The 12,841-nt window shown below is 47.3% G+C and overlaps 1 protein-coding gene across 1 annotated transcript; it reads left to right on the top strand.

Annotated features, from left to right (window-relative positions):
• Window positions 1-3: 3 nt before the first annotated feature.
• LOC114904504 (inactive serine/threonine-protein kinase TEX14-like) lies at window positions 4-12,580 on the top strand (the record flags this gene model as incomplete). Its single annotated transcript, XM_029238577.1, has 9 exons — window positions 4-123; window positions 734-848; window positions 4,940-5,105; window positions 5,903-6,039; window positions 7,813-7,894; window positions 8,474-8,604; window positions 9,716-9,829; window positions 11,066-11,189; window positions 12,309-12,580. Coding segments are annotated over exons 1-9 (1,163 nt in total), but the record flags the coding sequence as incomplete, so codon positions are not given.
• Window positions 12,581-12,841: the final 261 nt, after the last annotated feature.

Here is a 12,841-nt window from a genome sequence, read left to right as displayed (position 1 = left end):
AGAGGGAGATGAACGCAGTCTGAGTGGTTTCGGTTTTGAGTTAATGTTCTATAAATAGACTTTCGTTATTTTTTGGTTGACGTTTAAGGAGGCGTCAGAGGATGTGTGCATGCGTTACGTATCGTAAGTCGGTTAGAGAAGTTTTTGTTTTGTTTTCGTGTTTCGGGATTGCTGTTAAATGTTGCTTCAGGTGTTATTGCTAGTATCGGGTTTGTAGTGGTGGCTTAGTCAGGAGTGAGTTCAGCTTTTTGAAGTGGGTATAATTGAGAGTTGGGTTTTGTTTTTCTTGTTCTTTTTTTTTTTTAACTGTGCAGTGCATGTAATGAGATTGTAGTGTTGTGGTTTGTTCTTTTTGTTTGTGTTTAGCAAATGGTTGGAGTAGTGACGTTGGGCTTTTTTTGTGGGTTGCTTTTCATACAGTGTGTGATATAAATAAATTGTTGGCTGTTGGTGAATTTTAAAACGAAGAGCAATTTAAATCTGCTTTTCTTTTTCCGCGTAGCAGCGTGTGGTGAAATGTTTTAGCAACGTTTTCCTGTATATAGCACTTTAAAGTAAAGATGGTGGTTTACTTTTGATATGAGACCTTCTGTGTTATTTGGACTACTGAAGGTTTTCATTTTTCTTTTTCTTAAAAAAAGGGAAATTGCATTAGTAATACATTAAAAGTACTGTAAAAACAAAGCTTAATCTTTGTTGTGTGTTTGTGTTGATCCTGGTGTTTTCTTTGCAGGCGTGTATGTCGATGCAGTTAACTCCCTGGGCCAGACAGCGCTTTTTATTGCAGCATTATTAGGCCTTACAAAATTAGTTGATGTCCTGGTGGATTATGGATCAGATCCAAATCAGTAAGTACAATGACATCACTACCTAGAAAATAAGTTTTTAAAATGAATTGAGGTATTTGGAAACTAATTTGGTAAGATTTTAAAAGAACCTTCACTAATTTATGCCAATGAAATACATTTGTATTACCTAACGTTGAACCATGCTTTTGTTTATTTCACTTTTTTGGTTGTGCAACTTGCAGTGTTTTAGTTCCCCAACCAGGGGTGGAACCTGGGCCCCCAACAGTGGAAGCACAAAGGCCTAACCATTGGACCACCAGGAAATTACCAGAAACATGCTTTTAACTGTAAATAAGGAGTTTTCGAAGCAGTTTTACTAGACCCTGTGAAATAAGTGAACCTTTCTACTCATTTAGTCATTAACAAGTACTGTTTATGTATTTCCACCGTGCTTTGTAGTTTGTATGATTTGCACTTTAACATACCCCACAACCAAGTTCGTCACCGATAAATATATTTGGCATCACTTTGTCAGGATGACTTTTGTAGTTGTGGTTTAAAAGAATCTGAGTCCAAATTTTAATATGGAACAGCAACACAATGTAATGAATCAACGACAAGTGAACATTTCTTCTCTTTGTGTAGGACTTTTGCTTTTTCCAGGGCCTTCCCAGGCACTAGCTCACTAAAGCTTTACAACCAACTCTTCGACAGGGAACAGCAGGTATTTTTACAGTTCCCATTGGACAGAACCAGAAACAGATTTCGAGCGTTTATATGATTCCAGCCGATTTTCACAGGAATGCCAGAATAAACACAATCATAAGTCATAAAATAGCTTTCCCATCTTACAGAAGGAGGCCGCTTAATTTTTTTTTTTTTTTAAATATTGATGTTGAAAGCTTGTATGTTGTTATAAGATTGTTTGCTTAGTGGGAAAAACCTTGGAAGCTTGGAGAAGTATAAAGAAAAAAACCAATCAGCATGAGAATTCTGAAACCCAGACATAACACAGTGCACATTTTGCTTTGTTTCCTTCCAGAATTTTTCTGGACTTGCATATTTGCATATATTTGTCTCTACTGTATCAGTGTTTAATATCAAAACTCAGAAATAAAGGGCTATCTCACTTGATGTTTGCAGATAACAGCTTTGCAGAGAGGCCATATTAGCTCTGCAGTTCCTCAGCAAAAATGCAGCATTTTCTAGTCATCTGCATTTGCATCTGTTTTGTGGAAGTTTAGAGCTAGGTTCTTTAAAGAAGAAATCATTCAAACCTTTAATATTCCAGAAAGTTTAAATGGCTGGTCCATAATGGTGCATTGTGTTAATGATAGGGTTTGAGACCAGGAGCCCAGCACCTGAAGAAGTTCCCTTTTTAGAAATCCCCATGATGCCAGGGGGAGGTGGGAAAGGACAATATCAAGAGGAAGAAGGCAGACCCTGTAGCTTTTTATTTTGTGATAGGAATGCTTTCATGTACTTTAAAAATATGTTCCATCAAGGGAAGGGAAATTTCTGGGGGGAAGTTGTATTCCTAAGTGCTCAATAGAAATGCTGTGATGGCCTGGGTGTATTGAGGTCACAGAGTCAGATGCCTGCAGGACTAAGTGGGGTCAGTGGGTACAGGCTCTGTCTAAGGGGCATCTGTTGCAGCTGGGCAGAAAAGGAAGCCATGGAGGCCAAATCTTCCAAATTTCCAAGAGGCTGGAAATCCCAGTTTTTATTGTGAAATCCCCAAAGTGTTAAGTATTGTCCATTACTTTAAATTCTTTTTATAAACACTATGTGGACCAAATAAAACATGCCTCTGGGTTGCCAAATCACTCTGTGGGCCTCCAGTTTTCAACCTCTAGGATAAATTAATAAAAAAATACACATTTTGATATCACTTGGACCTGGATTCCCTTGTAAGGGTTAGCTGGGTATAAAAAACATTATTTTTTTCTTCCTTAGCATTCACAAGAAATGACAATATCTTCTCTCTCCCTACCCAGCTCTCTTACTATTTATGGGAAGAATGATTAGAAGGCTGTAAAACATTATACAAATTTATTTTTAAAGCAAGGAGGGGGCTTCGCTGGTGGTGCAGTGGTTGAGAGTCCACCTGCCGATGCAGGGGTCACGGGTTTGTGCCCCGGTCTGGGAAGATCCCACATGCCGCGGAGCGGCTTGACCCATGAGCCATGGCCGCTGAGCCTGCGCGTCTGGAGACTGTGCTCCGCAACGGGAGAGGCCACGACAGTGAGAGGTCCACGTACCGCAAAATAAATAAATAAATAAATAAATAATAAAATAAAGCAAGGAGGATATTACATTTCCCATAGCGCAGTGTGCTGGATTGCTTATCAGACCCAGCAATAAGGGAGAGCTCACAATGAGATATCCCAGCGGTTGCCAGATGCCTGGGTACAGGCCAGCCTCATTGGCGTCAGCTGGGGAACTTGTAAAAAGTACACATTCCTGGGCTCTATGCTTGCAGGTTATGATTCAGTCTGTTGTGTAGTCTGAGAATCTGTATATTTGACAAATATCCCAATGACTTATTAAGTAAATTATGGTAAATCTGTACATTGGAATACTATGCAGCTGTTAAAAAAGAATTGGGGTGACTTGTATGTTCTCATATGGAAAATTCTCCAACATATACTTTAAAAATTTTATTTATTTATTTATTTATGGCCGTGTTGGGTCTTCATTGCTGCACGTGGGCTTTCTCTAGTTGCGGTGAGCAGGGGCTGTTCTTTGTTGCAGTGCGTGGGCTTCTCATTGCTGTGGCTTCTCTTGTTGCAGAGCACGGGCTGTAGGCGCATGGGCTTCAGTAGTTGTGGCACGTGGGTTCAGTAGTTGTGGCTTGCGGGCTTTAGAGCGCAGGCTCAGTAGTTGTGGCGCATGGGCCTAGTTGCTCCACAGCATGTGGGATCTTCCCAGACCAGGGCTTGAACCTGTGTCCCCTGCACTGGCAGGCGGATTCTTAACCACAGCGCCACCAGGGAATTCCCTCCAAGATATACTATTAAATGAAAAAATGTAAAAGCATAACAGTTAATATAGCACGTTTTTTTTCTTTTGGCCACACCATGCGGCTTGTGTGATCTTAGTTCCCCGACCAGGGATTGAACTCAGGCCCTCAGCAGTGAAAGCACTGAGTCCTAACCACTGGACTGCCAGGGAATTCCTAATATAGCATATTCTTATTCCTACTTGTATATGCATAGAAAATTTCTGGAAGGATATAAAAACTTGTAACAGTAGCTGCCTCTCGGCAAGAGAACTGTGTATGGGTCTGGAATTGGGAGACTTTCTTCTTATCTTTATTATCTCCTTTTTCATTTTATTTCTTCTTCTCCTTCCCTTTCTGCTTCCTCCTACCATTTGTGTTTCGTTTTAAATTAAAGAGAGCAAGCTCTGGGACTTTCCTGGTGGTCCAGTGGTTAAGACTCCACACTCCCAACTGCAGGGGGTGCGGGGGTTTGATCCCTGGTCAAGGAACTAAGATCCCGCATGCTGCTGGGTGCGGCCAAAAAAAAGGAGCAAGCAAGCTCTGCAGGTGATTCTGACGTGCAACCAGGTTAGGAAACCACAGCTACACATCACATCTCTACATCTCACAAAGGCTGTCCCTTCATGTCTCAGATAGTTTACTGGTTTTGGTTAAATTTTTCTGAGCTGTAGATCCTTGACCAGATTGCTGATGCCAGGGTCTGTGGGCCTCACCATAGGACTTGGGAGGTAGAGACATTTTCACATGAGGTGGTCTCTGGTGAGGCTGTGCTTCACCAGCCTGACCACAGGGCGCTACAGACGTGAAGAAATTGCTTCAGGGCAGCCAGTATCAGGGGGCTGTGGGGAAAGAACACTGGATTTCGAACCAGACCCATACCTGGGTGTGAATCTTGGCTTTGCCCTTTCGTTTCCTCATCTATAAATTGAGAAATAATACTGCCTTGAAGGGTGGAGGTAAACATGGAAAAGGGGGATGTATATAAAGCTTCTGTGAGGCCCCAGATAGGTGTCGTTAGGCCTCACAAATGGTGTTGTTACAGTTCTCATCACCAAAGGTTGCCTTTGTAGAAAAGGAGCCCTGTGTTACCTATGGAAGGGGAAGAGTGTTGCCATGGACACTCATTGTACCCCTCCCCCACCTCCAGCCGCTGCTTTGATGGGAGCACTCCTATCCATGCAGCAGCATTTTCAGGCAATCAGTGGATCCTCAGCAAACTGCTGGATGCAGGGGGTGATCTTCGACTCCATGATGAGAAGGGTCAGAACCCGCAGACCTGGGCTCTGGCAGCAGGGAAGGAACGTGGCACCGCGGTAAGTGTGGGCCCGCTCTGCAGGCACACCCAAGGCAGAGCACAGGGCTGGGAGTCAGGCACCCAGGGGCAGAGGCTGGTCCTGGGGACAGCACAGGACTTGTAGTGGCCTTGCCATTGACATTGGACACACAGGCCTGGGTTGAAGCAAGTTAACCACCTGTAAACCTTGGGCAAGTCTAGTGAACTTTTCTGGTCATCCATTCAGTGGGGAGGGAGAACAACTGTGATTTCGTCTGACCCTTAACTAGCACTTGTCGTGCATCAGACGTTCTGAATTAAATTAAATACTCATTTAATCTTTACAACAGCCCTCTCAGGTAGGTACTATTATTGTCCCCATTTTACAGATGGGGACACTGAAGTGCATTGACATTAAATAACTTGTCTGTAGCCACTCGCTGGCAGGCATAATGTGTTTTAATGAGGGCTAAATAATCTAACAAATGTAAAGGGCACGTGGAGGGAAGGGGGAGATGGGCAGAGTCCCTTCCCTCTGGTTCTCCTGCTCAATAGCTATTGGGCCTTGGACAAAAGTTAAAATACTCCTCCTGCCTCAGTTTCCTCATCCGTTGAATGAAGGATTTGGAGGTAATTATTGCCAAATGAGCTCCCTGAAAATGGAATCATCTCATTCCATATCTTTAGGAAGTCACTTGGGCCCTTCCCTTTCCAGAGGTTTCCCTGTGGGGGGCTTCTGTCTCCTCAGAGCACTCCCCTCAGACCATTCCAATCCCACTGAAGGCCAGGGTGGCCATTAGCTGTGTGGGCATTGACTGTCTCTGCCGTGTGTTGCAGATGGTGGAGTTCATGCAGCGCTGTGCCGCGCACATGCAGGCCATCATCCAGGGCTTCTCCTATGACCTCCTGAAGAAGATTGACTCCCCTCAGCGGCTCATCTGTGGCCTGCCCCGGTTTGGGGGCCTCATGCAGGGGTGAGTGCTGCCTCAAGCAGACTGGGATGTTCTGCATCACCCCTGCCTTCCTTGTGGGAGCCCTCGGTCCCCTCCACATTGGTCCCTTCCAGCAACTGGCCCACCCAACGGGGTGAGCTTGGAGGGAGAGGATATTGCCATGAAAACCTTCAGTTGTCCCCCGGCTTCCAGGAACGTCTGGGGGAAATGAATTCTGGGCTCCAGTGGGAACCACCCCATGGTTAGCAGAGAAGGAAGGAACTTTTCAGGCCTGGGCTGCCCAGCAGAAAACACTTTCTTAGCAGAGCAGCTGGCTAGCTTTTTTTTTTTTGTCATCTCGGAACCATGGAAAACGTGTTCCTTTATTGGAACATGCATCCTTTATCTCCTAAGGTTGCAAAAGACACAAATGCTTAATTTAAGGTTCCTTGGGCTGTTTTAAGCTGGTGTAAGACTTGCTGCCACCTGGGTGGGCAGCCTCCCCTTGTCCCCATCACAGCTGCAGGAGGTGAGCTCCATCCAGGCTTCTCTTCATGCTCAGGAGAGTTATTTTAAGTTCCCTGGGCTTTAAGACTTAGGATTTATATGTGGAAAATTCTTTCCATTTTGATTTTCTCTGACAGCATCTTTTTCTGTGATCAGGGTGAGTAGACTTGTCACACTCTTCACAGGCTCCCGCATCTCATTCTGTGCACACTGAGTCCTGGTTTTCCTCTCATGACCTGGATGCTTCTCATGCAAGATGAGTTAACGATTCCCTCGAGGACCAGTTACTCCTAACTGCTCTCCTTGCTGCCACTCTTGTCCATCTTGGTTCTTTACTCAGCATCCAGAATGACCTTTTAAAAATGAAAATCGAATTGTGCCACTCACTGCTAAAAACCCTTTCAGGGTCTTCCCCAAGGCTATCAGGTTAAACTCCCAAATCCCCCATCTGGCCTTGGAGCCCATGCTTGGTTCAGCTCTTCCATCTCTTACACCTCCACTCCTGCCAGCATTAGGATCTTGGCAGACCAAGTTCCTTCTAAAAGGGCCAAAGCCTAGTCCCTGCTGCTGTTTTGTGACCTCAGGCCAGCAGGTTTCCCCTTTCTGGCTCCATTTTTCCCATCTGTAAAATGAGAAAGTTGGACAAGGTATGCTTTATGATTCTTTCCAACTTTGACCAACTCTGTTCGTTATCTGTTGTACTAATCCCAAACTTAGTGGCTTCAAACAACAATAAATATTTGTATCTCACATAATTTCTGTAGGTCAGGAATGGCTACACCCAACTCAGCCATTCCAATGGGAATGGCTGAGTTGGGTGGCTCCGGCTCAGGGTTTCTCATGAAGATGTGGTCAAGATGCAGCTTGGGCTGCAGTCATCTGGGACTGGAGGATCCAGTTCCAAGGTGGTTCACTTGCATGGCTAGCAAATTGGTGCTGGGTGTTGGGCCTCCCCATTAGGCTGCTGGAGTGTCCTCACAACATGGCAACTGGCCTCCTCTAGAGCAAGTGCTGCGAGAGAGATCAGGGCAGAAGTCCCGGGGGTCTGGCCTTGGAACTCACACCACTCCGTCATTTCTGCAGTATTCCATTAGGTTAACAGGCCAGCCCTCTCTGACCTGTGTGTGGCTACACAAGGGCATGAATACCAGGAAATGGGAATCACTGTGGCCCTCTCAGAGGCTGACTTCCACTGTCAAGTAGTAAAGACAAAACCAACTACGCATTCTGACAGCTTGGTTCAGCGTTGTTCCTCTAGATATGGGTAGTTAATCCTTACTTTTCTCCTCCTCTTTTAAATATTTCTAGAAGCCCTAATGGCTCTCCTAACCGACTGCCTAAAGCTGGAGTCATTTCTGCCCAAAATATCTACAGCTTTGGCTTTGGAAAGGTAAGAGGTTGCTACCAACACTCAATGTTTGCAGGACTAACTGGGGAATCGCCCGGCCCTGGCTCTGGCCCCAGGGCCCACAACTGTGTCCAACCCTTCCTTCCTATGGAAAGTTAAAATACTCCCTCTCCAAAGTGTTTTTTTTTTGTTCTTTACTGCTCTTGCAGGACAAGTACCACCTCTTAGTGTTCTTGTCCTTACTGAAAAATGATGAAAACCTTGGAGAGTTCTCTTGAATGCCTTTGGGCTAGATTTGGGGAGTTTTAGACAATGATCCTTTAATTCCCAGCGAAGGCCCCAGGCATGTTCTGTGGGTGTCTCAAGAGGCGCCTGAGGCCTGGTGCTTCAGGCCGGCATCTGACCTCTTTCCGTGAGCCTGTGGTTTCCTAGCTAGCAAAAGGGAAAGGGTGTTACAACCTTGCAGTGCCTCTTGGAAGATTAAAGATAATAAAAAGAATTATGTCCGGTGCATAGGGGTATTCAGCAAATTGATAAATAGCAGCTCTCTCTATTTTTAGCTGGCTGGTAAAATTCTGGAGGAGTTTTTCCCCACCATTTGAAGCTGTGCTTTGCTTTCAGTTTTATCTCACAGGGGGCACGCAGCTGGCTTATCTAGGATCTCTTCCAGTAATTGGAGAAAAGGAAGTGATTCAAGCTGACTATGAGCCCACCTTCTCTTTCTTCAGTGGCCCCTACATGGTCATGACCAAGTAAGTGGAAGCTGGCCAGTGGAGGTGAGACTTAGTCCCACAGGAAGGATGGACTTTAGTGACTTCCTTGTGTGTGGAGGGTTTCTGCCCAAACACAAGGACACACTGAAAAGCAGATGTCTGGATCAGGATTTCTCAGCCAGGACACCACTGACATTTTTGTTACCCTTTATTGTCGGGGGCTGTCCTGTGCACTGTAGGATGTTTAGGAGTGTCCCTGGTTTCTACCCACTAGATGCCAGTAGCAACTGTGTTCGCCTCCCCGCAACCCCCTACATTTGTGATTGTGACAACCAAAATGTCTACAGACAAGGCCAAATGGCCCCTTGTTGAGAACAACCGCTCTGAAAGATTACTCATGACAGTGTTTCAACCTTTCTACTCTCTAGAGAATTAGAGGCAGCATAGGGGTGACTGTCTGGCCTCAGGTCAAAGGGTACTGAAGCCCTGCATGGCTCTCACCAGCCAAATGCAGCAGAGGCGGCAGTAATAGGATTTGGCTGTGATGAAAGTCCCTGGGATGTTCTCAGTCCCCAGAGGCCTGCCTACTGCGGGATCACAGGAGTTGTCCTGGCCAAGGTCTCTTGTCCTCCTTGAACCTGGCTGCCTCTTCCCTGCTTAGAAGTCACACCCTTCTAAAAAGGCCTCTACAGACCCGCAAGGCTCTGTATCCCCTGAAGATATGCTTCTTGTTTTCCTGCCCGTGCCACAGACTTGTTGTCACATCCCCTCTTCTTCTGTCCACTGCTGTGGCCTTTGCCCACGTCATCACTGTCCCTCCCCCAGGCTAGCCTCCTAACTGGCCTCTCATTCTCCAGACCACCCCTGCCCTCCCATTCCCCATGCTGCTGGTACCCTTGTCTTTCTAAAATACAAACCTGATCAAGTCCCTCCCTCCCTTAAATCCTTCAGTGACTTCCTGCCACCTGCACTAAGTCCCTGAAGTGCTTTAGGCCCCCGGGGGTGGTAGGAGGGAGGACCCCGCAGTGCTGGGGTGGGGGCTTTACAGAGTCTGTATAAACACTACTTCTCTGATCTCTGGCTACAGAGCTCCTCACTGAAGCAGTGGCTGCTCATTCCCTTCTGCTCCCACTCTCTCCTGCCCTTGTAGCCTTCTGTGGAACGGGAGCAGGGTCACAGTGAAGGAGCTGCATCTTCCCACGCACCCGCACTGCCGCAGGCGGCGGCTGGCTGACTTGTTAATTGCTGAGCTAGAGCACAGCAGGTGAGAAGAAAACCCAAGAGCATTTCAGACCCAAGTTCAGGGCTGTGCAGGGCTGTGCCTGAGGGTGGAGACCAGCCCCCTCAGCCTCAGCACTTCCTCGTTGTAGGTTGATTTGACTTCCCAGGGCTGCCAAGAAAGAAGAAGAACTCATGAATAGCCTGAGTGTGGGGATGGTGGTGGTAGGGGCTCAGTTCAGTCAGCTGATCAACTCCCCATGACATGTTTCTCTGAGGTGCAGCCTTCAGGCCTGGCGGGCTCTTCTGCAGCCTCTGAGGCCCACCTTATTTTGGGCCCTGTGCCCATCAGGTCAGCGTGTGCAAGACTATCTTCATAGAGCATGGCTCTGCTGGAGACCCACGTGTCTGAGGAACCATGTCTCTCCTTTGAGGACACGCTGATGGGTCTCAGTACCTTAAGTTTCCTCTGGCTCAGGGGTTAGTCTTTCAAAGGGGCAGGAAATCCATCCTCGGTTTCATACCAGGGCTGCTGAGGCCTTGGAATAGGCCCTGGCTCATCGAGTTCTCTCCTGAGGAAATCACTCAACTCCTGTAAAGCCAGATCCTTCCTTTTGGAGAAGTCATCCTAAAGGGACTCAAGGAGGCTGGAAGGGCTCATAGACGCAGCATGGATTTTTTTTTTTTTAATATTTATTTATTTATTGCTGTGTCGGGTCTTATTGCAGCACGAGGGATCTTCCTTTGCGGTGCACGGGCTCAGTAGTTGCAGCACCTGGGCTCAGTTGCCCTGTGGCACGTGGGATCTTAGTTCTGCGACCAGGGATCAAACCCACGTCCCCTGCATTAGAAGGTGTATTCTTAAGCACTAGACCACCAGGGAAGTCCCCGCAGCGTGGATTTTGGTGTGAGGGTCTATGACCTTGGGCCTGACATCTCCCTGACCTTGGTTTCCTCATCTCTAAAATGAGTGTAACTGTAATGATACCTTTCTTGCAACTGGTTGTTAGGATCAAGTTGATGTGTGTAAAGTGCCTTGCTTAGTAGCTCTTAGTGACATTGTCGTTGATGACCCTAAGCCCTCAGGTTCTGATCAGTGAAAGGTCAAGGGTTCCACCAACAGACACCCCTACTCCCACCCCATCCCCCTTTCTTGGAAGAACATTCTGTGCAAATAGTATTTGTTTGGAGTGCGTTCAGGGTGCCAAGAAGAAAGGAAAGCGCCCATCTTCCATCATGTCCTCTTCCCTCCGCCTCATCGGAAGCCTCCTTCCCTCTGCAGCAAGTTGCGGCACCCTCACCTGCTACAGCTGATGGCTGTGTGCCTGTCCCAGGGCCTGCAGAAGACCCGCCTCGTGTACGAGCGCGTCGCCGTCGGCACGCTGTTCTCTGTCCTCCATGAACGGGTAAATGGCCGTTTCCCTGGGTTTTTCCCTTGCTCCCCCCCACCCCCCGCCCCAGCTCTCCCTTCTCTTCCTCCCTCTTCCTTCTCCCCCAGCAGAAGAGTTGAGAAACCTCTTAATTCTTTACTCTGTGGGAGCTATATAACACATCATTTAAGGCTGATCAGCACGTTGGAACTAGTGTGATTTTATTACTGTTTGTCTTGCTTTTTTATCAGACATCTAAGAGCTCAGTAGACCCAGAAAACACATAGCCACACTTTTAGCTAACTATAATCAAACAGCCTCTGGTCTTACTTCCCGGTATTTTCACTGGTGCCCTGCAGGACCTTTATATGCAAGTCTTTATCAGTCCCCTCTCCCTTTTCAGACTTCCTGGTGGAGGCGGGGACATATTCCCTGACCCACAGACTCCCTGGGAAACATGCTTTGGGCTGACATGTGGCTTCAGAGAGGTCCTGAAAGATTTGTTTTTCTTTCTCCATGACTTTGTTCTAAAGACCCTGGGCTGGAGTGAGAAGAGACCCTCCAGGAAGGGCTCTTCCCTGAAATGGCTCGCCATTCCTCCTGCCTGAGCACCTCCTGTTAGTGTCCTAGTTCCCATTCCTCTCCTTGGGTGAGGGCGTTAACTTAAAATGCCACTTCTCTGGGGAGAGACCTGTTATGATTGGGTACTTTGGTGTGAGTGAATTTCTGTCCTCCTAGGATGAACTTTCTAGGTCATCTGACTGTGGTAGGGGATGGAGTGTCCTTTACGTGTCTAGGTTCTCCCGCAGCACAGGCTTGGCTGGGGATGGGGAGCGGGGCAAGCGCATTGCTGGTGGTGGCAGGCCCACTCTAGAGGAGTGTACCAGGCTTTGAGGACTTTTCTCCTCATTTTTCACGGTATCAAGCAGCTTGGCTGAGGGAAAGGAACCCAGGTTTGGAGCCAGGGGCCCTGGGTCAGTGGGACCTTAGGCCGATCGCTTAACTTCCCTGAGCTTTAGGTTCCCCAGCTATAAAATGGGCACACTAGGTGGCTGTCGTGAAGATCAGTTGAAAAGACTTTGGGAACTACAAAGCATTCTACAGTGTCAGGGGCCGCAGTCCCCTTTGTTCTGGTGGTTGATCTCTTGCTTGCAGCGGGCCCAGTTCCCCATACTGCACATGGAGGTGATCGTGCACCTGCTACTCCAGACCTCCGACGCCCTGAGATACCTGCATTCTCGGGGCTTTATCCACCATTCCCTCAGCTCCTACGCCATCCACATCGTCTCCACAGGGGAAGCGAGGCTGACCAACCTGGAGTACATGATGGAAAGGTGGGTGCACCTCAATCATGACGTCCAAACAGGATCTCCCTGGGGGTGCTTTGATATAGAGAGAGAATCTGATCTGGGCTTGACTCCTCATTGGTGGGCTGAGCTGGCTATCCATGGAGGAAGAGGTTTCCCAGTGCCTTGCCCTGTCAGCCAAGGTTAGAGGGACTTTGGGGAAGTTATTTCTGCTCAGGACATTCTCATTTTAATAAACATTTAACAAGCATGAGTACACATTAGCCAGCATGTATAAGTTTTCAAAATTTTCTGTGGCTTCACACAACCAAAGTATTTCTCACATTGCACTCTGGTGTGTGTGTGTGTGTGTGTGTGTGTGTGTGTGTGTGTGTGTGTGTG

The sequence above is a fragment of the Monodon monoceros genome, unplaced genomic scaffold (assembly GCF_005190385.1).
Source record: "Monodon monoceros isolate NGI ecotype Baffin Bay Population unplaced genomic scaffold, NGI_Narwhal_1 Contig3331_ctg1, whole genome shotgun sequence".
Lineage (NCBI taxonomy): Eukaryota > Metazoa > Chordata > Mammalia > Artiodactyla > Monodontidae > Monodon > Monodon monoceros.
The sequence above is the reverse complement of the archived record's forward strand: the minus strand, read 5'-3'. Positions and strand labels throughout refer to the sequence as shown.